Genomic DNA, 27864 nt, shown 5'->3' with positions numbered 1-27864 from the left:
TTATAACTGACCAAGCACTTTACACACAGTATGTTTGACTGCCGAGTAACTGTGCTCTAAGAAAAGGAGAAAGTGTAGCCTGCACCACAGGTGCTGGCGGCGTTGTGCATGAACACACCAACAACCCATTGAATGTGTTCGTGTTTTTGGTGAACAGTGAACTGAAAGTATCCGTTTGCAACCACAGACTGTATAAAACATGGACGTGGTCTCTGTGACATCACCCACATGTTGCTGAAGAGCCACTGTGAAGCTCGGTGACAGTAGCTCTGGCTTTTGCCATCTTGGCAGGGCCTGGCTAATCCAAAAATGGCCAAAGAGGTGGAGCATGGGTGGAGCTGAGGCGGGCTGAATGAAGCTGCTAAAACGTTGACACGCCGACAATTATGCATAACTTTACACCTTAGCAGAATTCAGAATACTTACATAAAAATTCACCCCCGTACAGCTGTCATGAATGGGAAATTAGCAAAAGAGAGCAAAACTGATTTTTCAGGTTGTAAACATGCCTATTTCTGCTGTAAAGTTGTGCATTTTAATATGAGGGTCTATGGAGATTAATCTGCTCTTGGAGTGGCCATTTGGGGAACTGCAGTTTTTGGCACTAATGTGTTGGCATTATTTAAAATACCCAATAGGTTGCTGCTTGGTTGCAACTAATAAATATGAAAGTGGGCATCGTTAACTCCCACAAGAGTTAATGATTCTCACATAGTGTGTTTTATGGCATCCTGGATGAAGAAGGCATGACCCCCCTTACTCTGCCTGTGATTGGCTTACCCTGATATTCTTACCCTAGCCCTAACCAATCTCACTCCTCATGCAAAGGCAACAAGCAGTGGCCAACAGAGGCAGAGTAGGGTGGGTCATGACGTCGCAATTATGGGGAAAAATTGCTGCTACGTGATTGTTCATGCCGGCTTGTCCAGTGCAACAGGCAATTCAGAGGCAGCAGTGAATATCTGAAGGAGTTCTATGGACGAATTTATACAGATTCCAATGGAAAATATCTCAAATTTTTCTGCAAATTGTGCCTGCTGGCTCTGAAAAACAGAGAACGTCAGAACGTCAACTACACCAGCAACTAATTTGAACGCACACATCGAGATGACCAGTCTTGGGAATTATCTGCAAGTGAATGATGACCACAAGAAATTATTCACCAACGTTAAGACCACGAGCCAACAGCTGCAAGTTCCTCCACCCAAGTTAAACTTGCAACATGTAGACAGACTTGTACACTGTGGGAGATCTGTAGCCTTTGCAGCTCAATTTAAAATGGAAGAAATAAGTATAGAGCTAGTTTTGTTTTGTTTTTTTACTTAGTTAAAAATTTCAAATTGTGAACTGTAAACATGAACAAATTCACTTTAATCTGCGAGAGCTGAACTTTGAGCCAGCTCTTGTGAAGTGTGAACTTGCACACACTGGCTCCTGCTGGGTTTCTACTGGAGCCCAACAGATAAATCGGCCAAGCCAATTTATCGACCAGTGTTAGCTGATTGCAGATAAATGGGTGAATGCATCAGCCGATACATGAAACTAAAGCACACACATGCCAAAAATGTTCTTTCAAACAGCGTCGTCATTGTATAGTTTGTCAGAGAGTATGGCAACAAGTTTAATTTCACTGTAAACTGTCCAGCCCTGTACATTTCTTGGTTGCACTTGTTGAAAAAAAACACACATTTTAGGGAATCTCATCAAAATTAATATTTACGTGATGGGATGTGTGAAGAAAAGCAATGCTGGCTGATAAACCATTATTAGACTTTTCAAACTCTAAAACATCTGTATCGGTATCAGCCTCAAAAACCCTGTACCAGTTGGGCTGCAATGTCTGTAATACTTGGTATAGTGTTGTTTAATGTTTTGTAAAAGGGCGTCGTTATGGATTTGCTGTGATGGAAAGCTTTGGACAGGGGTTAGACAGCCTCTCTTCATTTCCTGTGTGAATAAAATACTAATGATCAAATTGCAAAATGTCGCTGGAAGAGACGCCAAATGAGCACAGGTGTCATTAGATGTTGGGATGTCTGTGTGTAGCGAAATTAAATCACATACACAGTGTCTGCCATCACCTGCAGATATGACATCTAATACATGCAGAGCGTCTTTAACAGCAGAAATTTTAGCCTCTAAATGTCAGCAAAACCTGTGGCACTAATGAATCATAGATTGTAAAGGTGTTTGAGGGGAGCTCATATATGGTAAACGGATCAGAAGCAGCTAGTCCTTGTTCTCTTGGCAACATGACATAGACAGACTAAATGAGACAAACTAAATGTTCCAAAAGTACAAATATAGGAGTCGGGCAAAAACACCGGAGCACAAACAAGTCTAATAATCATCAGTGACAGAGATGCACGTTAAGCTCTTCTGAATCAAGTTTTCTTGTCTTTTTTTGTTGAACTCTTTTGCCGTAATTCACAGACCACTTAAAGAGATACCTGGGCTGGACACCTGAGGTCAGGACATCCTGGCAACTTATTAGAGGCTTGTAAAAGTAGCTTATGTCAGTGAACAAATCAGGGCTGCTGTTAGTAAGGTAAAGGCCCAGCTAAAGGGCTCAAGACTTAACTGGTGGGATGTGAGAATATGCCAAGAAGGAATAAGGCAGTGGTCTAGGGTCAGGTAGGCCACATCTCAGTGCAACAAGTCTATGATACAGTGCACATGGTCTCACTAGCCCTTTGAAGCTCATCTGCACCGTTAAGGTCGAGCCATGCTCCCTGTGCCTCAAGAGACGATACTGGAGCAGTGCCTGAGATGTTCACGTAAAGCAGCACAGTCAGAGGCGCCACAGCAAACTAAAGGCCTCTACAGACAACAGCCACAGATACAGGACATTACCTGACAGATCCTCTGCCATAAATGGACACTACTGTCATTGAAGTGGTGCTGCAGCCGTCGCCCATTAAAAAGAGTGCACGAATGGGTTCTGCAGGTATTTCCTGAAACGATACCACAGTTACTGCGGATAATCCTCAGACCTCACTGTGAGCAATCTTCATTGGAAACACTGAACTTTCTAGTGAAGAAACAGACCCTATGGAGACTGTTGACAGTGAGGTCTGTGGATTATCCCGAGTAACTGGGACACTGCAGTTTTTCAAATGTAATTCACAAACTTTCTAAGCAGCACAGATGAAACTGTATTCACCCTGATTCTATTGGGGTGGTGTCAGAAGTTTTAAAGGAGGGTATTTGAAAACACTGGCACACAAAACTGAAATTACCTACAGGGCCAGACACCACTAAGATTTATTAATAAAATGTTTTTTGTAATCTTACCGAACCCACTATTTATACCAGATGTGCCACTGTCTGAAACAGAAAGGCAGGCGATTGTTCTTATTTCTAAGGAAGAGGACATGAATTTGACCATTAAGAGTAAGATGGACATTCAGGAGGTGGATACTCCTAACAGAGATAGCATGTGCTGTATGTGTTGAGTGAGGTTGTCTACAGAGGCTCTGCAGGGTCTGCAGAGTTATTGGAATCACAAGTGTGTGCAAGAAGAGGGCTATCAAAACGGCCACGGGCGTGTAACAGCAAACGGTGTTCCCTGTTATACTGGGAACACACTGCACAGTAGAGAGTCCCACTGTAGCACTAATTTAGTCACGATGTCTGATTGTAGAGAGTCCGCACTGCTCTGCACCAAACAAGGACGGTTACCACTGACAGTGGGCATCCTTCGCCTATTGAAGCTCAGATTATTCAAAGGAGTCGTGGTTAATTCAAACACATTAGACTTTTATGACTGGAAATTGGACAAGTGTGAATGTGATCCTGTAGTTTCAGGTGGTTTACCACAAAAATCTGAATTCACTGTGCCTGTAATCTCCAAAACACGGGCGTTTAAAGTACAACACCTCCTGGTTGCACGTTCGTGTTCATGCCCGACACAAACTTCTACAGGGAATTTTTAATAAAGCAATGAGATAACAAAGGCAAGAAGACGGGAAGCAAATACAGATGAAAAAAATTTATATTACGTGGTTTTTTTAGACCTCAAGGACACATAATAAGTTTTTGCTGAAATACTGAATGTAAACATGTAAACATAACTTTGTTGACAAGAAAACTGTACAGGGCAGCCTGAAGGCCATTTAATTGAATTCTGATGGAAGAAAAGTCAGGCGATTTGCAGCCAAAACCCATACTGTCACGTCATGTCACACCACATGGACACTGATTTCATTAAAACTTCAAAAATAAGATCATAAAGGACTATTTACTGCTTTGTCTGATGTACGGAAACAAGCCTGAGTTTTGTTTAGAAGACTATGAGCACAGATTTGGATCTTCAACAATTAGTCATTTAATTGATTAGTTAATTGACAGAAAATCAAACAGCAAACATTTTTATTACTGACTCATCTCTCAATCATTTATCAAGCTATAATGCTAATTATTCTCTGGCTGCATCTTATCAAATGCGGGTACCTTTTGGTTTTGGTCTGTTGGTCAGACAAAATAAGCTATTTGAAAATGTCACATTGGGTTTTAAGAAATCATGATGGACATATTTCACTATTATTCACATTTTTCTTATATTTCACAGTGATTAATTGATCAAGGGAGGAAATACTCGGATACTAAAATACTCAGATTAAATATGAATGAAATTAATAGTTAGAGCTTCACATTGATCTTTCATGATTGCTTAGCTATTCATCTTTTGTTTTAAATGTCGTTGGACGCCAGTAAATAATTGCTTTCTAGTATCACATGCATGTACCATATTGCATGTCAGTCAAATTCAGAGCTTGTGGAATACATCTAGAGCCTCTTGAATTTTGATCCTGCCACATATGAATCTGGCTTGTCTATTAATTCTGGCCCGCAGTATTGGAGCCAGGATCAGTGAGAATACAAGCTCTGGCTGCCTCTCAAGGTGTGCTATTGTACCCCACATGATAAATAGATGCAGCTGTCATCCCCTCATTTTCCAATGCAGCCTTTCTGCCCTTCCCTCACTCGCACCTAAGGAAACTGGAGAGCTACAGTCAAAATGACTAAAAATGGAAGGACCATGCAGACAATTTCACGAGAGGAAGTAAACTCGGTGCAAAAATTGTACGTCACAATGAGCTGCCGCTGAATTCACGCCCGCACCAGTGAACTATGGCGAGATGGACATTTAAAGAGACTTTGAATAGGAAAGTTGCTTGATTGATGCACACTTTAAGGCTCCTCAAACAGCAACAAACACACTCAAAGCCCACAGCTTGAGAGAAAGAGGTTAACACACACGCACACACAGCCAGAATATCTCAAAGCAGAAGTTATCAGGGGAATTGCAACTGTGAAGCTTAGAAATTCAGTTTTGAGCTCTTAACAGATCCATTTACATTTAATGCAGAGACCACAGCAGAAACACTCGCAGATATAACTGACAGCAGCGCAGGAGCACTCTGAGGAACGAGTGAGAGGAGTGAATGTGCGCCTTTTCATGCGTACGGCAGCCTGGAAACAAAAATCTGTATGAGGAGGGGAGATGGGGCTCAAGATGCGGATCTAGGTCAAATGCACTGATTCTCCAGTTTACAGCCCTTATTCTAAGATGACCTTAATGATGACCTTGCATTAAAAAGGTGACTGATGCGCTACCTGTAGGTCAGAAAACTACTGCCTAACTTGCTTATGGCATAGGGCTTTGCAACTGTTGATCATATTCAGAAACGGGCTTCATAAACTCTTTACTATAAACATGTTGTATTAACACACAAGCAGTGAGGTTGGCTGTGCGTCAGCAAATATTAAACATAAACAAAATACTTTAATTTAGATTACATTAGATTAGATAGATAATATAATTTGACTTTCTCTGTTCTCTCTTCTTTTTTTTTGCATTATATGGTATTTTTGTCATGTGCAATAATGTCTCAGCCTCAACTTTAACTTCATGACAGCTCTCTGTAAGAGACAATATACTGAGTGCTGTCATATTCACAGCAGCTGACTTAGGATGGTGAGATGGGGTGACGACGTTACCCCAAGTTTTTATTGTTAAAATCACAAGTTTGAAAATGCACAGTGGGTTCATGCTAATAAGACAAGTCAGCCTTTTAAACATACAAACGGAAATCCTTACTCCCCGGTATGTTACTTCCAGGACATGCAGACTGCAGGCTGGAAAGACGGACAAACGTAGGCGGCTCGCCCGGCGCGGTTGTTGCAGCTCGTGGCTGGCAGTGGCTGGATTTTAGCTGCCGTAACGTTACCGTGTGCTCGGCCACAAAAGCGAGCCGTCCCAGGAGGGCTCGACTCACTGCTGAACCAAACACACCAGCAGCTAAAGACGTGACGCTACGTGCGTGGCCAAGCTAGATGACCTACTGGGGAGACTCGAGCTGACCGATATTTTGTTGCGCTAAACCGCAGCTTGCAGTTACGACGCAGAGAGCTCCGCTTAACGTTACGGGGGGGTTCAGGGAATGTCGATGCTGGCATCATTTTATCAAATCGCAGAGACCGTACTGGACGTCATGTCCAACTCGGATCATGTATCTGAACCAGTTTGGCGCCCCTGTAATACAGCTGGTTCCATAGTGTAGCGGTTATCACGTCTGCTTTACACGCAGAAGGTCCTGGGTTCGAGCCCCAGTGGGACCAGAATTTTTCAGTCCTGAAAATCGTTTCCGCAATTTAATGGTAACTTGTCCGTAAAATAAAGGTATCAACATTGACTTCGGTGACCATACAAGCTGCATAACATCCGCAGGATTGGAAAATACATTCAGTTGGCATTTAACACAATACAATACAAGACCACAGCCATGAATTCTACCTGACCTGTTCAGTTCTGGTTGACACTGCCGGTAGGGTCACATTTTAACTAGTTTATTGCTGAGGTTGAACTTTGCAGTGGTGCTGAACTGGATTACACATTATATTGCAAAGTGTCTTGCCAAATCCATTTACAAACATGAGGAAACATCAGTCCAGCAGAGCATCATCACTAACTACGACCTCAATTATGATCATATAGTCAGCATAGTCCCCAACTAATTACTCACCAAACTAATCGTCAGCTATTTTGATAATAAATGAATTGTTTTAGTAAACAAAGCTTTATTTATATAGTAATTTATAAGTGCTTCACAGTTACAAAAAAATCACATTTTTCCGACATTTTGTAGACCAAACTATTAATCCAGAAAACACTCTTCTGCTGCTGCTTGCTCCGCATGACTGGTGTTTTCACAGTTTACATTCACAACGAATGGGATCCATAAAATATTAAGCACTTTTCATATTTTATGTAGACAGTGAATTAAGAAAAATAATATAAATCCATACGATAGCTACACTCGTTGGAGTAAAGATTGGTGCAAAACCTCACACTCCAACCTGGTAGTACGCCCAAATACATCATTTATATCAATTAAATATTAAGGTAAATTGACTTTGTGATTCTGCAAACATACCCCAAGCATTCAGACTGCTATATGTATCTGCTGATATCTATGTTATGTTCATACCACCAAATTCTGATCAATTGTTTTATGGCCCAAGGCCTACGATGCCCACAGATTTTCATAAAAAATCGGTTTTCAGATAAAGACAAACAACCAACTAACCAATGACCTTGGCAGAAAAAACAACTAATGACATTTAAGATCAGAGATGGTACCCAGAGCATTACAGCATAGCAAATACTAAATGTGCCAGTAAAGAAAATGCGGTTTGTAGCGTCAATCAAGCAATTTGTCGACATAAAACTATGCAAAACCATGTTTAAAAACAAGCTCTAACACAAAGCTGGAGATGATGGGAAAATGAATCTACTGGCCATAAAAAGAGCTCCTGTCAATTTTAAGCACAAAATACTGATGTAACAACTCTAAATGAACGAGGTGTGCTTGTACTTTACAAAGGTTCTAGTAAATATAAATTAATTTTATGATAAAATAGGGCACAAATTGTGAGGTGGAAAAAAATTGACAGCTTTAAAACAATATTTAGTAAATTCTTACAAATATAATTGATTTATCCATATTTTAACACACATGTTTTATTGTATAAAGCATACTCTAAATGTATGCATTAAGTAATTCATTATAATTCACCCTGGGAACAGGTGCATTTGATTATCCAGGAGTACCAGCCTCTGTACCTTTACTACAGGTTTACTACATGCAGTACACAGATACAGCCAAACATCAAGGGTAGTCCAATCCATACCAATGTATGTGTAACTAGTTAATAAATTAAGTAATTGGTTGATATTAATTACCTCATTTCCACCTGTCTGGCCTCACTGTCGATCCAAACTTCTGTATCCCAACAGCTAACTAAATTTTGAGTTAAGAACATTAGCAAAAAAGCAATTTAAACATAAATTAGCTTCCTAATCCTCAACTAATTACTCACCAAATCTGTTGTTGCAGAGAAATATGATCTTCGGCAGCATAACGGATGCGTCCACTCACTCTTACTTTTAACTGACGAAATTATCGGTTAATAGCGTCTCATATTTTTGTCCGTCACAGTGCTGGCAGGCGGACCAAAGTAGTAGCTAACTTAACCGCGGACAACAGCGCCATCTATTTTTCCGTCTAGTTTGTGTTGACCACTTTGACCCTGTCTGATGTTCAGCGAAACCCGCTTTCAAATGACGTTAATTATTATTCATAGCTAGTTAATTATTTAAGAGAGACAAAAAAATCCTAAATAGCGGATACTGTCAACTACCAAGAGGTTAGGAAAGGTCGCACTGTTTGTATTTGAATGTGGCCTTTTCCCGACAAACGGATATTGTGTCATTTCCTGGTGTCACACTCATTTGTGTTCCCAAAATGGCGAACGTAACTGCCGCTGCTGCTGCTGCCGCCGCTGCTGCCGCGAGTAGAGACCCAGCCGTTGATCGTTCATTACGTTCAGTGTTTGGTAAGTTTGTTGCCGTTAGTCGTCCGGTTATTGGCAGTTTTATCCATTAAATGCACAGTAAGTCAATGAACCAGGAGCTAATGAATTAAAGCTTGCTAACGTTGATAGCTTGCTAATGTTACCGTTAGCTTGGCAACAAGCGAGCAAACTTAACACTAGCTACCTCAAGAACAAGAGACCACATTTCAAAATATTTTTTTTATTTTTATGGTCACATTAATGTTACTCATGCTATCTCATATTGATATTAGTTGGGAACATTCCGTATGAAGCCACTGAAGAGCAGCTGAAAGACATCTTTTCTGAAGTCGGACTTGTTGTGAGCTTCAGGTGAGTGAAAGAGGGTGCCATTCACTTTCTTATACCGTTAAGTTAGCCATCATTATGTGCTGCAACCCCCAGATACAGAAGACATTTTTGTCATGTGAAACAGACTTTGAAGTGAACAATCCAAGTTTGTACCCCTTGTGTATGTTATTCATCACGTAGAATTTTTGAATGGGATTTCACACTTAGCTTTAGTAATTTCTAGACGGTAACTGACACAAGTGTCTTGCTCTCAGGTTAGTCTATGACAGGGAAACAGGAAAGCCGAAGGGGTATGGCTTCTGTGAATATCAAGACCAGGAGACGGCCCTCAGTGCCATGCGGAACCTGAACGGGAGAGAGTTCAGTGGTCGCGCTCTCCGTGTTGACAACGCAGCCAGTGAGAAAAACAAGGAAGAGCTCAAAAGTAAGCGTCAAATTAAGATGCTGCGTTCAATTCAATTGAGAGACGTTGGTGCAAAGCTACAGTTGTCTGCTGTTTCTGTGTTCTGGCGCAGGTTTAGGAACAGGAGCCCCCATTATCGAGTCTCCTTATGGAGATAGCATCCAGCCACAGGAAGCCCCAGAGTCCATCAGCAGAGCTGTGGCCAGTCTGCCACCTGAGCAGATGTTTGAACTTATGAAGCAGATGAAGGTAGGCTGGTTTTACTGCCTCAGATTTTTACTGTGTGGGTTTTTGAGTATGTCGCAGGTCTAGTTAACCTATTTCTTCATTCCTTTTTTGACATTTTAAATTGATTAATATAGCACTTCCAGGGAGGTTCTAAATTCAAATTCTACTTAAAGGTGGAAGATGCTGTAAAGAGCACTAAATAGGTGCCTCTGTTTTTGATTGGTTATGATGATTTTTGTAAATAATTCTCAATGTAGTAGTTGACTCTTGACCTATATTAAGTCAGGAAGCTGATGCAAATAAGACCTGAGTAAAAGTTGTTTTGACTAAATCTTGTTCTTCATTATACATGCATATTTGCTAGTTTATTTATTGATTATGAGTCTGTTGTCTCTGTCAGTTTAACAAAATCTTGACAGCTTCAGGATTCTGATAGGAGACATTTTTTAAATAGTTTTCTAGGCAAACCTAAATTCTGTGTGTGTGCACGTGCGTGTGAGCGCATGTATATATTAACCATTATAAGTCATGAATGCAACTTTGTACATCATCTGTTTCTTCATTTTCAAATAGTCCTGTCTATTCTAAATATTCATATTAGAAGCTAATGCAAGACTTTGAGAGGCTTATTGATCTAAGTGGTACAGTTTTTGTCCTGGAACTGAAAAGGTTGATGGGTAGTTATGATAACTAGTTTCTAGTACTATGAATCAGTCTCTTGATCTCTGGAACTGGTGGATCGGTGACATTTATGTATTACTCTGCTGAATTTATGCTCACATCCCTGTGTAACAGTATGGTCTCCCTAAAATGGGGCTGAAAATATTGTGTCTGGTACAAATTGCAGGTTCACCATTTTGGCCCTGACTTTCTTCTGCAACTGCTGTTTAGGCAGTCATAATAAACGTAGGTATTTCTGCCAAAAAAACTAAAATAAACTAAACTAAAATGCATACTCACTGGAGCAGAGGTTTAGTTGTATTACAAACTGCCAACATTGAAATGAAAGAAAGTAATGTAAGATATTTGACAAAGAATCAAATTTAAAATATAATAGTTTTCCCCAATAGTGATGTTCTCAAACTGTATGTTTTTTGCTGTTTACTCTTTTTGGTCTCCAAAAAAAGATGGTGGACAAATGTTGCTCTCAGCTTGAGTCGCCTCCAGGATGACAACTGTGTGCAGACGCTCTTCATCCCTTTCATTAACAGAGGCTGCGCTCTACAGTCTGTCTCTCTCAGCTTTGCCAGAGAAGCCTTATCTTTGCACATCTGGCAGTCTGCTTCATTAAGCTCAAAGAAGCACCACGCTGCAGACATTTTTTTTCCCTCGAATGGAAAAGTGTTTTGTTGCACCAAAGCTTGTGTCAGTGGGACAGCTCCATATGCTGATCAGTGCGAGGGCTCAGATCCTGATAGCACAGATATTGTTGCACATCTTTGTTTAATGTTTTGTGCTGATGCAGCCACTTTGGTTGCTTATGGTCATGTATCTGAATCATAAGCGGTAGTAAAAACTACAGGGGTATGTCTAACCTGTCAGGAAGTAAAAGCACGCAGAGCTTTTTTTTTTTTTTTTTAAATGAATGAGGATCTCTTTCATTTGAAAGGGATGGGTCCAAAGTTTTGCTTTTTACTCTTCCCATTTGTGATCATCATGTTTCTGATTTCTCTCTCCAGCTGTGTGTGCAGAACAGTCCTCAGGAGGCGAGGAACATGCTGCTGCAGAACCCTCAGCTGGCCTATGCTCTGCTGCAGGCCCAAGTTGTCATGCGGATTGTTGACCCCGAGATTGCCTTGGTGAGAGAATTTCAGAATAAGGAGAGGAGTCAAATCTTACGTGATCATAAGTTTATTTGAAGCAAGGTCGAAGTCATAAGTTCACCTCGCTGTCATTTGCCAAAGGAAGTGAAAACTAGTCTGCACTTTGGAACCAGTGCAACGTTTTCAGTGATGCTTTTCCACATGCTCCATGTACAGAAAATGCTCCACCGTCAAACTTCAGTTCCGCCTCTGATTCCCAGCGGGCAGGGTGGAGGAGCGCCTCCAGTCAATCCACCTCCTGCACAGCCCAGCGCGCCAGTGTCTCAGCCGCAGCCTGTGGTAAGTAGCACAGCTTTTCTCTCTCTAAAGCAATGGTCTCACTACACTTCTCTTCAACAAAATAGCCCCCTGCTCCTTCAGGAAAATGATGTGATGTCACAGCTCTAATGCTGGTATAAATAAATATCGATGAGAACAGTTTTCGAGAGCAGTGCTACTGTTTGTTATCTCACTCACTGAAACATGACGCATCAGCTTGAATTAGTCAGTGTTGCAGGCTTCAATAGAAGTTAATGGGAGATAGAGCAAATATTTGGTGGATGGAAGCCCAATGTGACCGTACCTAAACACGTCTGTTTTGTGCACTCAGTGTGGGAACAAAAGAAAGTGAAATTCCTTGGTTTATATCCCATCATGCAGTCTGTCTTCTCTCTTTAATGTAGTTTCCCTCATCATACTTTAGCATACTTAATCATTGAAACTGGGAAGTGATGAAAGGTTACAACATAATAAAAGTAGCACATTGGCATAAAGTTTTTTCCACTCAGTCCATAAAAGTCAAGAAAGACGGGATAGCGAAGGGTGCTTTTCATATGGTTGCACTCAGAATTGTTATAGTCTGTAAAAAAAAAAATCCTGCCAGGATTAAGGTTAGATTGAACTATTCATGTTTTCTTATTTATTTCGTATTTTTTTTATGGTCAGCCTGGAATGCATGTCAATGGAGCCCCTCAAATGATGCAGCCCCCCAACATGGGTGTTGTCCCTGGTCAAATGCCTGTTCCAGGACCAGGACCAGGACCAGGTCCAGTACCAGTGGGACCTCCAGGTAATTAGAAAGCTGCATGCATACCTACATCTTCACTGAACTGGCTGTGGTAGCATCACCCTTATGTTCCAAATATAGATGACGTAAGTGATTGAGAATTCATGTGTGAGGTCTGACTGTTTCATGCAGAGGAATGTGTGCTCTCTCTCTTAATTCAGCCAAAAAAAAGAAAAAAGAAAACCTCTTTTTTTTTGGCAGCAGTGTCTTTAACCAAAATCTTCTGTGACTGTATTTCTGTATGCTTGTTTTGCAAATTTTTCAATGTGTTGCACAAACAGAACAGACAAACCAAACTCTGGCTCTAGAGAGGGCTTTTTGCATTTTTATCGGTCATCGTAGGGGAGGGTGAGGCAAGAGTATTCAGCTTGATCCCCCTAAATCCTACATACTGATCCTTTAATGATAATATAGAGGAGACAGGTTCATTTAAGACTAATGTAAGATTTGTTTAAGTTAAAATTATTTAGCCAGGCATTGTATCAGGTTTAATCCAATAGGCACATGGACATAACTATTATTTGGTAGCTTTCACTGAAAGATGAAGAGTTTATGTCTGCAAGAGGAGTTTGCATCTTTTTTATCTTTGTAAGAGAAGTTCACCCGTCTGTCAAATCCATCTCTGCAAACATTAGCTCTGGATATTTGTCACAAGAGCACTCTCCCTGCTCACAAAATACTATAATATATTGTATACTGTACATACTAATGATTATTCAGGTGCCATACTCCTGCTACCAGGATTTGTCTGTTGTTTGCACCAAAAACGGGGTCAATCTTATTTTTGCTTTTCAGTTTTTCCAATTAACTGCCACAGTGCAGAGTTTCCTATGCACAGTTTATTTATGCAGATCACCAAAACAGATTTGGACAAACTGAAAACATTTGTTTTTATTTATTATGTATTCCGTTCAAAAGTGGAAGTGGCATTAAACTGTCTTATAGGTGCAAACGAAGCTACAGTCATGCATTTTTTTCAGTACAGTGTAACGCAATGGTTTAAGCTGTTCTTCAAAGTTATTTTAGCAGTTACACGTGTGCATGACTGAAGTGCACCCATTACCAGTGACTTCAGTAAAATACAGGAAAAAAAATCTGGAAAAACTGGAATGAACACCTTGATGAAGCGCTGCACGTGTCATGGCTCACTGGGATCACTAGGTGTCACTAGAGCCTTGTAATTAGTCGAGGTGCTGTATGAGTGGTACAGTGTAACCAGCTTGACTTGAGGATCTTCAAATGTTTGGCATTCTGTGTTCTCTGTGTCTGTCGAGCATTCGTGTAGCATATTTACTAATGTTAAGTTTCCAAAAGTTTTTACCCCACTGTGTGCGTGTGTGTACTCATCATGAGCACGCATCAGAATGCTCAAAGTGCTGCTTTGCCCTCTTGAGTCTTTGTCTCCTGTTCTTTTTTACTTTAATGCTGGCTCAGGAAACCTTCAGCATTCTCCCACAGGATCGTCTGGGCAAGCTGCTATCGAGCGGCCTCAAGGTACTCGTTCAGTTCTCCAGTCAGATCATAGGACTGTTGTGAAGAGGCCACTGTCCAAATACACAACTCCTCTGGGATTTTAGTGTTAGCTTTCTACAGTTTGTTAGACTGCATGTCCACCATAATCAAAAAAGAGCTCCTTTGCCTTCACACGTTTAGGCCTTGAAGTAGTTACTAAGCCTGTTTAAAGATTATGATCTCTCAGCATTATCATAACTAAAGCAGAATGTGCCATGTCATGAGGGTGGGAGGAAGGTGGTGACACTGCATGTGAACAGATATGGGTTTGGGGCAGGTGCCAGGAGTGAAAATGTCAGTAGAGATATAACGTTATACGGAAAAGCTGCGTCTCTGTAGCAAGAAGAATATTTAGATAAAAATACACAACTCACTTTTCATACTAGAAATTAAGGCTGCATGATCTGGTAAAGTAACCACATTACTGATTTATTGATTAGATATTATGATTGCAATATGAGCCACACTTAGTGGGAATGATCATTTTTGCATCATAAGTTTCATTTTCATTGAAAAAGCTAATCATGACCAAACAAACTTGTTTTCTTGCATCTGGAGAACAGGATTTGTAGGCCAGGGCGTCTCTGCAGCACTACAGTGCTTCATTATAATGCTGCTAATATTGAGTTTCTGTTTCTTGCACTTGGTTATAGTACAAAATTCTAAAAAGCTGAACGTGTGCACAAAAAGAACATTAAAAAGGGGCAGCTGCTCTGGATACAAATAAAAATAAACTTAAAAATATTAAGTGAGGCTTCACATGTTTAGAAAAATGACACATTAGTGTGCAATTTGACAGTGCTGTTGTCAGAACATTTTGCATTTGTGGAAGGACATAGCATGCATGCATGCATACATAAATACATACATACATACATACATACACCAGTCACACGTAGATAAAGATGTTGGCCTACTCCAGACAGCAAAAATACAGATGCTTTTTCCCCAGTTTGTGCAGGCAGCGCAGCCTTTGTGCCTTCAGCACTCTTCCAGTTAGACTGCATTGCACAGCTTCATGGCTGTCAAAAGAGCACTTGAGATACTCTTTGGTTCATTTTTAGATGCTGTGAATGAGGTGAAAAATAACTTACAGGCTTCATCAGCTCGGCAAAGAATTCTGTCTTCTCTCGTCGGCTAGTTGATTGCCTTGTCAAGCTGCACATTGTAAACTGTAGTGCATGTGCAGGTGTGACTCTGATCTCAAGGAAGGCAGTCTGAACTGGGTCATGTAGTAAACCACAGACTTCGAGTCTCCAAAGCATTTGAATTGTAGGAAGAAAAAAACGTCTTCCAGAATGACAGGTTTTCTTGCGGTGTTGTTAAAATCACCTTTTGGATGTTTTGTATATTTGCTTCTTTTCTTGTGATGCTCTCTGGGCTTATCTCATATCACACAAGACTCATCACTATTAAATCACAACCCTGATTCTAAAAAAAGTTGGGACGTTGTGTAAAATGTAAATAAAAACAAGGCAATCATTTACAAATGAGCTGTGTTTAAGTGTCCCTTAGTCCATGTAGTAACATCCTTTATTCACTCATGTGTTCACAAAGTGGTGAACCTCGCGCCATCCTCGCTTGTGAACAACTGGGCCTTTCCATGATGCCCCTTTCATACCCAATCATGATACTATCACCTGTTACCAATCAACATGTTACCTGTGGAATGTTCCAAACAGGTGTTTTTGGAGCGTTCCAAAACTTTCCCAGTCTATTGTTGCTCCTGTCCCAACTTGTTTGAAACGTGTTGCTGCATCAAATTCAGAATAAGCAGCAATGCTTTCAGACATCACGGTTTACTGCACCTGACACGAACTATGTATTTTGTTTAGCAACTACATAAAATGAGATATGCTATTTATAAAATGGAACTGGCAGCTCAATCCTCCCACTCCTTTTCTGGATCAGTAGAAATTCACATGAAGGCATTCAGTTCAAACCTGGCACGGTTTTTATTTTAACAAGCGGATTTTGATTGTGACGAGTTTACGTCTATTCAGTCCATCGCTGTGTTGCCAGGGTCGAGATGAAAATAGTAAGTCTTTTCATAATGAGAGAAAATTGCTGAGTATGCTTTCAAGCAGCATGTTGCTTTCAAGGAATCTTGGAAAATCTCGGCTTTTGCTGTGCTCTTGTTTGTGCTTGTCGGTGTCATTCAGAAATCTGTCCAATTTCTTGCCAGTTTTCCACACTGTAACTCCACTGACAACAGTACTAACAGCAGTCCACATGTCCTATATCCCGTCAATTGCTTGTAGCTGCCACTTTTTTTTGAACACTAGCTCTTGGTTCTCCTCTCATGCAGCTGTTCTCAGCATGACAGAAAAAAATTAAAGTGCCACGTAATGCAGATTTTTATCACGAGCGCTGCCTTTACCTCAAATCTGTAAAATGTGAAATTGACCGAAGCATGAGGATTGACAGAAAGAGGTTTTGTAAAATAATTCCCGGCATACATAAACACTCCGTCCTAATGACATGTTAAATGAGCCATATTTACACTATGTTCATTTTGATTAAGGTAAAACTACACAGGGAGTCTCACTGAAAATATATCTAAACATGATAATGTGATTTTATTTTATTTTATTTTATTTATTTATTTTGCTGGGGTCTGCACCAGCAGATGTTCCCTTTTGTCTGAGGAATATGATTTGTAGGCCGGGGCCTCTCTGTAGCACCACATTGTTTTATTTATAATGGTATGTTGTGGCACATTCTACCTTTTATCAAATATTGCAGCTCCTGCGACTTGGATATTGCACTCGGCCATATTGCCGTTTCAATAATATTTCGATGAATTATTCAGCCCTGCTGACACCCCCATTGTACTTGACCTTCTCTCTGCATGCCTTCCATCATGATGTGCTCATGGCCAAATAACACCAGAGTTACAAGACACAAGTAGGAAAATATTCTCAAGTCAGGCCTTCTGTATCTGTTTGAACAAATGCTTTTAATGTGTTTTGAATGTAAATAATTTCCCTCTTAATGTTGATGGAAGACCACGCCCCCCCCCCCCCCCCCATTCCCTGCTTTTTTTTGTTCCTGATCACTGTGTTGATATCTCCCTGTGTGTTGTGATATCACATTGTGGCAGTTTGACGTGGTCACTGTGTGCTTTATCAACCCCAAACAGCTCTGGTTATTTCCTGATCCGTTCTGAGCAAACACACATCTGTTTATAGGTGTGTGTGTGTGCGTGTTTGTTTGTGTGTGTGCGTGCTTTCTCCTACCTGGAATTTCAGCTGTATGCCCAGTTACAACCTGTTTTTAATTGATTAGTCATGAAGCATTTCCCAATGCAGTGTTTGCATGTGGTTGAATGTGTGCTTTTTCTCCTCTCAGGACCAGGCGGTATCCCCCCCAGAGGCCTGCTGGGAGATGGTCCTAATGATCCCAGAGGAGGAACTCTGCTGTCTGTCACTGGAGAGGTCATAGACCCCAAGTACGATATTCACCCATATCACATTACCGTAATTATAGAACAGCTTGTGTGGATTTAAAGGAGTATCAACTCAAGCCACTAAACTAATAATCCTTAAGTTTTCATTCCTGGTTTATCTTGTGACGCACACGGTTACTGTGGTGGTAAGGGTGTGGTTCTAATACTGCAGACCCCAAGAAACTAGTGTATCTGTTTACAGCAAACTCATATTGTCTTAATTAGGGATTCAGTCAATCAGCTACCTGATGCTCTTCATCCATCAGCTCCTCACGAATGTGAATATGTGAAATCGCTCTTGCTTTGAAATGCTGACCCACTTTCTCACTCATTATATACGTGCTTGTTATACTGTGCGACATGTTTGTTTGTCACGCAGAGCCCCAGTTCTGTCATAATGTAATTGCATATGTTACCTCTCCAGATCTGCAGCTCTGAACTGTAGATGTGAGACCTCTGTTAGGGGGTTTTAATCTACTTCAGCCTGGCTCACAGCTGCTAGCTAGCTTTTCACAATTTGGACCAGCTCTGCTGTGAAGAATGCGGGGAAAAGCCGTAGCAAAGTTGCATGAACTTCTTCTTTGGCCTCGAGCACAATACACGACCTTTCAGTAGCTTCAGGCTGAGCTTATCTAGACACTCACTGACTTAGTAATGTAATTACACGTTGTCAGCATACGCATTTCTCTGGCTGTGACAATGTGCTTTCTCACACACGGGAAGAAAGTCACTACCTACAGCAAACCTGCCAGACTACATACATACTACATTTATACACTGGTTACCCACAAGGCCACTTTCTTCTAAGGGGGACGTTGGCCAGCAACACATAAGTGTAGTTTTAGGCCGTGGGTGTGCCAACCTAGCCTGTTTTAAAGAACATAGTTGTTACTTTCACTGAAAAATAACAATTAATTCATGTAATTATTAAGTGCTTATGTGCCTTGATAGACGAAGAGGGGACACTAACCTCTCATTCCACAGGAAGCACTGAATATTATCAAAATTGCGATTTTTGCCAGTTTAATGTAATATTTAATTGCATTATTTAGCCGGGGTTACATGGGTGCTCCACCGCCCCACCAAGCCCCACCTGTACACATGGCCCAAATGGCAAGTGGACCCCCTCCGGATATGAGAGGACCTCCAATGGACATGAGAGGCCCGGCCATGGGTGAACCACGAAACATGATGGGTGACCCCAGAGGGCCCCCGATGATGGAGCCACGGGCACCGCCAATGGAAACCAGAGGTAGCTGCTCTAATAATGCATCTGTCATCTGTGTTTGTGTGACGTTATGTTTGTAACAGATCTCAGTTCAGGCTTAGTCCCAGCTGGCAGAAAAACCAAAATGCAGGGAAACCAATCAAAAGCCTTTTGTCCTAGCAAGGGGTTTGTAGAAGATACGAGCAGTTTTATCTTGCTACTATGATTACACTTGGTTTACAGTTCCTGTTTCCTTATATTTGATACCCTAATGTTTTTCTGAGGAAAAACCAAGAAGAGTACAAATACACCTTTTTACATTTGAGGATTTTTGTGTTAATGTTTTATATTATGATAAACTTCCACTTCAAACAGCGTGAGTCACATGCAAACACATTAGTCCAATCCCATAACACACACTCCAGTGATTCAGTCAGCACTCCAAGTGTAAGTGCGGCTTTGTTTCTCTCTGCAGGCCGTGACCCTCGGGCGATGGACGCTCGCGGCCCAGTGGCGGGACAGAGGGTTCCCATGGCAGCAGGGATGCCTGGCCCCGTTCCTCATAGCATGGGCCCCAATGCTCCTCCACCTGCGAGACCGGTAACAGCTGCTTCTAACGTCTTTTTCTCTGTTTGCTGTTTGGTTGTGTTTTTTTTAATTTTTTGACACTTATCCACCCAGAGTCTCTCCTTTCATGTTCTAGAAATAGCTATATGCAAAAAAGAGTACTAAAACTGTCAAGAAAAGTCAAATTGCATTATTATAACCCCTCTGATAAACATTCTGTTTGTCCTGCAGGGTCCTGGTATCTCTGGCGTTCCTCCATCGGGAGGAGGCTTCAGTCCGGGGCAGAGCCAGGTCTCCACACAGGACCAGGAGAAGGTGGGTGTATCTATATCACAAATAAAGCAGGCAGTTGTCACAGCAGCTGGTTGAGGTGCCTCTGAGCTAAAGGCTAATTCATTTTATGCATTCTCATTCACTGATCGCAAGTCGTTCTGCCTTTGTGTCACCTTAGGGGGGAATAGCAGGGCTCATACAAATTTATTAGCAAATGCTGACTTAAACAATAGCTGGTGTTGTTTTAATATAACAAAGGCTTTTTAAGGATCCCTTGAGTTTCCATTATTGCTAAAGAATGACAGTGACTATTACTTGAGACATCCACAAAGCACTTCTCATCGTTTTTGTTGATTTGTGATGACCCCAAAGACGTGTTAGGAATCACTGCTCTTTGGCAGGTATAGAGGCAGATTAGGGGTCCAAGGTTCTTCACTGAGAATGAATCCTCTTTTTGAGCACAAGTATCTTGTGTTTAAATTAACTGTATGACAAATGAATTAATATATGTCTGTTTTTTGTCCCTCTCTAGGCCGCCCTGATCATGCAGGTCCTGCAGCTGACCCCAGAACAGATCGCCATGTTGCCCCCAGAGCAGCGGCAGAGCATCCTCATCCTCAAAGAGCAGATTCAAAAGACTGCAGGAGGGGCGCCTTGACGGTCCGACCGAGAAGAACCTCAGCAGGTGTCAGGTTGGCCATGACAAAGTTTCTTCATTTCCTTGTCACTATGTCACTATAGTTTCCATCCCTGCGGGAGATCCACTGGTTTTGAAACATTCCTACATCATCACGGAACAACTGTAATATCTGAATCGTGATTCTGTTTCCTTCATTCTTTAGGACTCACAAACTGCTCCACTCTGTCACCTTCACCGTGAACTCTGAAGACGTCTCATTAGATTGGGATATTGTATAGTTGTTTTTTTTTATCATCTTGTCTGTTTTCTGTATGGAAGAGTGATGTTGGCGCTTGTGGATTTAAAAATAAGTGAAACCTTTGAGAGGATGATGGCGGTGAATGCTGAACAGATGAAAGAGACCAGGGCTGAAGCTCCATGAGGTTTCATCCTTTTCTGCCTAAGCCGACTGTTTTCATCTTATTGGCTCTGGAAACTGTTTGTCTGGATGTTGTTTTGTCAATAAAATAAACAAGAAGACATGCCTTTATTCATTTATTCAGCAGGAGTTTGGAATTGTATACAAGAAATGCAAAATGAGCAACTTGTAAAACAGTAATAAAAGTCCTTCCATTTCTTCAGAGGATGACTAACCACAGGCTACGTGACTGTTCCCTTCTTGGATTACAGGCTTCTTATCACTCTCACACAAGGAAATACGACAGGCTGTAATAAACTGGCTGTTTCCCAGAAACCACCTTCCTTAACCATTAAAGCTTTAAAAAAAATAGAGAATTGTTTACAAGAATACAACATGATATATACAGTATTTATAGACACACAGTACAATGGGCTAATTATTTGTTGAGGGGAAAATATCTTTTTCAGAGTTAAAACAATTAGTTGAAAATGAGTCAATACTTTTGATTTGTTTTCCATTTTTCTAGAAAAATGTCAAATCCCTCTTCCAGCATCTTATTTGTGATGATTTGGAGATTTTCTTTTTGGGTCTTGGACTATTGTTTGGATAAAAATGACGAATATGAGGAGGCAATTTTTCACTTTTTTCTGACATTCACACACTTTAAAGAAACAATTTAGAAAATAATTGCCAGAAAATTGGATAATGGAAATAATCTAAGTTGCATCTAGCTACACTGCTGTAAATTATCATACCTATCTGAAAGAAGAACATTCATTTGTCTACTGTCTGTACAAAAAAGTATTTTTTTTTTTTTTTTTTTTGCAAGTTTAGTATGGAGACAAAATTCTTTTGGTCCTTATCTCTCTGTAACAGTCAAATGTTTTCCTATAAACTTGTTCAATCTCAGGCCATAAGGAACAACACGGGCTTCACCAGAAACACAGCTTAAAGTTAATGATAGAATGATTATACAATGGTCTGAGTGTAATTGACCGTACAGATCATGAGTCAGAGCTGATTATGATATTATGATCATTCATGCTTTCATCAAAGAGAAAAGAAAGTGAGGCCCTAAGTAGCGCTGATAAAAACATGCCCGACTTCTTTGTCGCTGTACAGTTTAGCGTGGCAAAACAGACCCAGCAGGTTGTCAAGCAGCTCCGTCATCATTGTTTTAAAATGATCCACGGAGAAAGAAAATTCCCCACCGACAGTCCTACAAAGAGCCCAAATGCTGCATTCCTGTTGTTTCTAACTCAGAAGTTCTCCTTGTTAAAGTAAAACTTGGTTTTCCGAGGATCCACGTCTGAGTATTTGGCACATTTCTTTTCCAAGACTTTTGCCAGAGCTTCAGGGCCACATAAGAAAGTTCCTACCACGGACCTGAAAACATAAGAAAAAACAAGATGAGGTGCTAGAAGCCAAGGGTTAAAGTCTTAATAGAGTTATTTAATCTCCTGATTCTGTGCGTAGATACAGTGTACTTTGAGCTAAATGCTAATGTCAGCGTTCTAGCATGTGTTCACCATTTTGATTTAGCCTGTGAGCATGCTAACATTTGCTAATTGGCAATAAGTGCAAAGTTCATTTGGAAGACAAGTATTGTTGCACTAAAGTTAGAGCATCCATCCAACTGTTCAGACATTGCACTCAAGACTACAAATCCCAGCCTCGTGGTGGCACTAGAGCAAAGGTCAGGGGGGGTCATCAAAGTCCTCTGAGGACCATGAATGTCCGTAAAAACGTTCATGATAATCCACAGAATTACTGTTGAGATATTTCAGCCTGCATCACACGCAGGGCTAAATAAAGGATCATGTCTCACGTTGGGTTCTCTTTGCGGACTTGTTCGAACTCCTTGTCCCAGGCGGGTCTGCCGTAGTAGGTCTTCTGTCTGAGCCCAGTGACCACGTCTGTGTCCTCATCAGAGTGAACCCTCACATGAGTAGCCTGTTACAAAATGTGGAAGGGGGGCGGGTTAAAGCTGAAATTAGTTCACGCTGTTTATCTGGCCTTCGGCCTGTAACTCGAGCAACGTGAGTACTGATTCATACACACATACATCGCTTTCATTCCATTTAGTCAGGTAGAGTTTGTAGGTGAGGAAGTCCCCCATGCCCCTCTCCTCCATCTCCCTCTCCAGCACCTGCAGGAGGTCAGTGAACCATTCAAAGGCGTGTGTTTCCCGGCAGAGCCAATAGAAGTAGATCTGAAAACAAAAAGCAGATACAGGCGCGTTAAACAACGATCTTCTTGCAAAAGAGCTGCACGCTGCTCGGCGTGCGTGAGTGCATTGCGAAAACTGCGTTCTTTATTTAAAAGACAATAACAGCTCCTGTCTCGCATTACTGGAGCGCAGCAGTGTGTCAGCAGACAAAAAGCAGACCGACAGGAACACGGTGAGCCTGTTTACCTTTCTGGTGCGCAGTTTAGGGTTGGAGTCTTTGAATTTGTACCAGATGGACTTGAGGATGGAGGCGAACGGAGTGACTCCGATGCCGGCGCCGACCAGCATGCTGACCTCATAGTCGAACACGTCCTCGCTGGCTGTGCCGAAGGGCCCGTCCACGCCCATTCTGAGGAGGGACAATAAATAAGCAGGAGAAATAAACTACAGGTGATGACCAAAGCAGGAAACAACTGGCTACATACACACAACTTATGACCACAGCCCATAATTCTTGGTAACTCTGATACAAAAGGTGAGTCACACAAGCTTTCATGGAGATTAGCATCGCTAATCGCTATACATAAATATACTGCGTGTCAGTCATATCTCAGCTGGTTTCATTCAAACTGTTTTTCAACCAGCTGCCTGCTCTGAGGCTCCAGGTCGAGTTATTCATTTCACGTTTCTTTTTATGAGAACAATTGTGCAAAGTGGACTAGTGCCACATACCACGACATACTATTAATGGGACTGCAATGCCCATCCTTGCATACACAAAACTCAGCCACATAACACAGTTTGAACTCTGCTTTTAAGACGCTGAAAACTATAAGTGCAAATACGAACATCTACAATTGATGGAGGTCGGGAGAAATGGTCAAAGCTTCGGAAGTTGTTCAGTGAATTGCTGCTAACTGGCATCAAACCTAATACAGTCCAGATTTCATTAGAATGAAGGTGTTAACAACTGTTTTTCCTCCTCACAGTGCATCAGAGTGCTAACAGCACGGAGTCTGTTTTTTTAAAAGAGACGCGCTCACTTGGGTCCCTGTGCTCCCTCCGGTAGCTGCTGCATGATGTCTATGAGTTTGTCTGTCCAGTCCCCGGCCGAGCGGATGTGGACGCTGAAGAAGTCCTCCTCCGGGGCGGAGGTCATGGTGAACGGGTGCCACTCCAGCTGGGAGATGGCCGGGCAGTTGAGGAAGACGTACTGACCCACCTCCATTTTGAAACCGTTCTTCACCAGCTGCAGCTCGAGCACCTTGGACGGCCGCATCACGATCTGAAAGCAAAGCGAACGGATTGAAGTCGCCATGACTCAACCTGCGGGACAACACGGAGGGCACAGGTGAATCAGGAATCAAACTTACCCTCCTGTAGCTGACTCTCTGCATGTAACGGATGAAACGCAGCAGACGCTCACAAAGATACAGAATCATTGGGCCGATCACCCACATCCAGGTCTGAAAAGAGACAAGACAGACACTAAATGACACTTGATAGCTTTAAAGCCTGTTACAGAGGATGGACAGTAACGAAGCCTGTGCAGCTTCTGAGCATTTTGAAATGAAAAAGGACAAACCTGCGGGAACCCTCCTGCAAACTGAGGGATGGGACACTCTGGGATCCGTCCCCAATCCTCAATGCGGTCTTTACAATAGGTGAAGTTGTGTGGTGGATCGGTTTTCTGTTGACTCCTCACAATGCGCCTGCAGAAGAGACAGACGAGTGAAACCGAGTTTGCAATATCAACAACGACGTCCATTATAATAAAAGGAGGCTGAAACCTTTCCCCTCACCCGGCTCCGTGAAAGACGAGACCAGCGAAGAAGATGATGAAGAGGTGGTGGGTGTACCAGAAGACCTCAAAGTAGCTGCGTCTGATGACCTCCATGGAGGAGGTGATGATGAGGATGAGGGCCAGCGTGATGATGACGCCCGTAAGGCCAGCGATGGTGGTGAACACAAAGTAGGTGGGAATCTGCTGCTTATCCTGAGACACAAGAAGAAGAAGAGAGTGATGATGTGGACACATGAGGCGATGAAGATGAGGGATGGCGGTGCTTTACTGTGCTGTACTTTGGGTTTAGTGCTAATTAGCAAATATTATCATGAAACTATGATGGTGAACACGGTAAACATTACACCTGCTAAACATAGTAGCATTGTCGCTGCAGTGATGTTAGCATGTTGACAGTAACGCATTATATTAAGACACACATATTCACCACTGACTACTTGCTCATTAGCATGCATATTAGTAGCATATTGGCCCTTTATTAGTCATTATAAAGCACTTATTAATGCTTATTCTGCATGACCATATTCTATAACTAATAGAACATTACCTAAGAGTCGATAACCTCCTGATTACTGCTTATTTATAGTAATTAAGGATGTTTTTGTACATGAATTATGATCTTAATAACCTAGCCCTTAATAACATCCCAGAATAAGGCATTAATTAGTGCTTTGTCATTTGTGCTAATATGCATGCTAGCTAGTTAACAGTGAATATGTGAACCTTATTATAAAGTGTGACCCTGTTGATGTTTGGCTCAAAGCGCTGCTGTGCTTGGTTGAGCACTGAGCTCTTTGGAGTAATTCTACTTTGGAAGACTTTTTACTTGAATGAAAATATTTTAGAGGGCAAAAATGAAAGTTTTAGGAATTTTGCATCACCACTCTTGTCTTATTTCATCACGTCAATCCCAGTATAATTCGCTGTAATCACTTACAATGTCTGTCTTGCGGATCGGGTTCAGGTAGGTGGTGTTTTCTGTGTCCTCCAGGTTGGACAGAGCAGTGCTGAGTTTGTCATAAACTCCTTGTCTGCTGTTGTTGTACCACTCCACGTTCAACAAATGGGCGATCATGTGAACGGCTGTCAGGACAAAGCGGAGACACATTATTCCAGCTGTGGTCGCATGAATAAAAATCTCAACAGCTTAATCATTGCTGTCTAGATTTTCTCTTATCTTTCACTGGATAAGAGGAAATACACCTTCAGTTAACATTACTTTAGACCCATTAGTTTGTTTGCCTCCCCTTCACAAATGACCCCTTTGAGAAGATTTTGACCTGTGTTAGTATTTGTCTGTCTGTGTGGTGAGGGGGAAGCGCTTTATTCTATTTGTAGCCATTTTACTTTCTCAACACCACCAGGAAGGACCGAAAACTATCTTTTCTTCTTTACTATTCTGGGTCACTTTTGCGTAAATTCTCTGATAAGCACTGATAAGCTCCAGGTCAGACATGTTTGCACAGTGAAGGAAATAGTAAACGTTGCACTAAACCGCTCTCAAAAGCGTCCTCGCACCAGGGCAGAAAGAACACATTAAAAAAACAAAATCTTTCAGTCTGAATGGAAATGCAATTGTTTCCCCTTTCTTTTCTTTTTTCCTGAAAAAAGTATTACTCCACCCAAATCTACACCCGTGGCACTGGTGAAATAAGCTGCATACACAATCCACACTTACTGATAAAAGCAACTATTTCTAACTTAACCAAACACTAGTTTTCAGCATTTGAACAAAAGTGAGGACTTAAAGACAGAAGCTCACCCGTCATCAGAGCTATCATGTACGCCACCAGCTTGTGGAAACTCAGATTTTTGTCCAGTTGTTTCCTCATTGTTCTGCCACAACACTGAAAAGACAAAGAAGTGAAAAAGAGGCAAAAGACCACCTTTCCAAAGCTGTCACTGAAACCTGCCTGAAGTGTGTCTCTTGAGGAGGGCGAGGGCCTGGGTGGAATTACGGAAGACATAAACAGTCCAGTTTGGTTGGATTTTGGAGTCAGATATACTGTCAAAGCTCGGAGCCGGGACTCCTCTTTGTTTTCTCAGGTTAATGAGCTGAAATAACACAATATCACTCAGAAAGCTTTTCATGATTAGTGTAAAATTCTTGGTGAATATTGAAAATAACTTTATTTGTGTTGCACCCAGCCCAAAGTCCTTGGCAAAACATTACTGAAAACAGGAAAGTTAACTAGGGCAGATAGATAAGATAAACAACAAGATTTAAATAAAATGTTTGGTAGCATTAAAATTAACCTTAAACTATTAAATTAAGATAATTAAATATGTTTAGAAAAAACAAAGAATGGTGTTTGGTGAGCATTTGTTTCTCAGACATGCAGCAGTCAAACTAGTTTGTGTGACATGCATGAAACTTTAAGACAATGAGATTATGCTCCGTGACACTGTGCACCTCGCCCTGCTATGAAAACATATAGGTCTCACCACGAAGGAGCCTCGGATCAGGGACAGCAGGTTCCTGCACACCGGGAGGAGGATCAGCATGCAGTTAAAGTTGAGGACGGCTGCGGGAGCTCTGGCCCAGGCCAAGGCAGACTGAAATTATATATATGTATGTAAGTATTTATGTGTGTGTGTGTGTGTATTCTTATGAGTCTGATTGTAATTGTAGTGATAAAAAAAAAAAGAATGTCATCTTATTCCCTTTACTCACCCCTAAAAGATGGCGCGTGTAGAAAAACTGATCCCCCAAATCGTAGAAGAGGTAAAACCAGACGAAAAGGAAGATGTTGATGCCCATCCACACCACCTGCAAACACAGGCGGGATCTCGTCACAAAAATAGTCTTTCATTTTTCATTTAGAAAAAAGTTTTTTTTTTTAATCATAATTACTGTATTTGCTTAAAAGTTTCGGGAGTTTGGACGCTTTTACGCACAGAAGCTGTGCGTAAACTCGAAATCTTGTCACCTTTACTCCTCCACGATTTGACTAATTGAATTCCAAAAGTGTGACTGAGGAGAACTCACCAGTATGAAGGATGTAAGTCCATGGTTGATGATCCAGTTACCCATGTTGAGCGCTTTGTCTCTCCTCGCAGTGCTTTCCCGGCATCCCGAGCCTGCTCGCACTTTTTATCCGACACCCTCCCGCCCGGACTCCTCCCTCCTCCTC

The 27864-nt window shown here is 41.5% G+C and overlaps 3 protein-coding genes and 1 non-coding gene across 4 annotated transcripts in view; 2 read left to right on the top strand and 2 right to left on the bottom strand.

Annotated features, from left to right (window-relative positions):
* Window positions 1-8441, bottom strand: part of bcorl1 (BCL6 corepressor-like 1) — a 30213-nt gene extending 21772 nt beyond the window's left edge. Inside the window, exon 1 of the mRNA XM_041944063.1 lies at window positions 8386-8441. The gene's annotated coding sequence lies outside the window, so the exon portion shown is untranslated. The remainder of the gene's footprint in view (window positions 1-8385) is intronic.
* Window positions 6552-6624, top strand: trnav-uac. Its single transcript has one exon. It is a non-coding gene; the product is annotated as a tRNA-Val (tRNA).
* Window positions 8442-8804: 363 nt separating the features above from the next.
* On the top strand, window positions 8805-20993 carry cstf2 (cleavage stimulation factor, 3' pre-RNA, subunit 2). The gene is made up of 13 exons (XM_041943705.1): window positions 8805-8901; window positions 9153-9231; window positions 9465-9634; window positions 9726-9862; window positions 11521-11640; window positions 11821-11943; window positions 12589-12712; window positions 17573-17672; window positions 18722-18921; window positions 19352-19476; window positions 19675-19758; window positions 20249-20408; window positions 20559-20993. Exons 1-12 carry the CDS (start codon window positions 8811-8813, stop codon window positions 20372-20374), a joined length of 1479 nt encoding a protein of 492 aa, XP_041799639.1. The 5' UTR covers window positions 8805-8810; the 3' UTR covers window positions 20375-20408; window positions 20559-20993.
* nox1 (NADPH oxidase 1) lies at window positions 20878-27843 on the bottom strand. Its single transcript, XM_041943704.1, has 13 exons — window positions 27720-27843; window positions 27405-27500; window positions 27176-27286; window positions 26493-26577; window positions 25668-25813; window positions 24729-24922; window positions 24512-24638; window positions 24300-24392; window positions 23970-24211; window positions 23173-23335; window positions 22822-22968; window positions 22585-22709; window positions 20878-22142 (listed from the first exon to the last, which is right to left on the bottom strand). Exons 1-13 carry the CDS (start codon window positions 27762-27764, stop codon window positions 22016-22018), a joined length of 1701 nt encoding a protein of 566 aa, XP_041799638.1. The 5' UTR covers window positions 27765-27843; the 3' UTR covers window positions 20878-22015.
* Window positions 27844-27864: the final 21 nt, after the last annotated feature.

This window comes from Chelmon rostratus, chromosome 9 (genome assembly GCF_017976325.1).
Source record: "Chelmon rostratus isolate fCheRos1 chromosome 9, fCheRos1.pri, whole genome shotgun sequence".
Classification (NCBI taxonomy): Eukaryota; Metazoa; Chordata; class Actinopteri; order Chaetodontiformes; family Chaetodontidae; genus Chelmon; species Chelmon rostratus.
This window is presented reverse-complemented; position numbering and strand designations above follow the sequence as displayed.

What these genes read in the sequence shown, in the direction of transcription:
- cstf2 (XM_041943705.1), top strand. Translation starts at nt 8,811, where the DNA reads ATGGCGAACGTAACTGCCGCTGCTGCTGCTGCCGCCGCTGCTGCCGCG. An exon ending in AAACAAGGAAGAGCTCAAAA is followed by an intron (nt 9,635 to 9,725) that starts GTAAGCGTCAAA and finishes GTTCTGGCGCAG; the next exon opens with GTTTAGGAACAGGAGCCCCC. An exon ending in AACTTATGAAGCAGATGAAG is followed by an intron (nt 9,863 to 11,520) that starts GTAGGCTGGTTT and finishes TTCTCTCTCCAG; the next exon opens with CTGTGTGTGCAGAACAGTCC.
- nox1 (XM_041943704.1), bottom strand. Translation starts at nt 27,764, where the DNA reads ATGGGTAACTGGATCATCAACCATGGACTTACATCCTTCATACTG. An exon ending in GACTTACATCCTTCATACTG is followed by an intron (nt 27,501 to 27,719) that starts GTGAGTTCTCCT and finishes CTGTGTTTGCAG; the next exon opens with GTGGTGTGGATGGGCATCAA. An exon ending in GTCCGCAAAGAGAACCCAAC is followed by an intron (nt 22,143 to 22,584) that starts GTGAGACATGAT and finishes TTATGTTTTCAG; the next exon opens with GTCCGTGGTAGGAACTTTCT.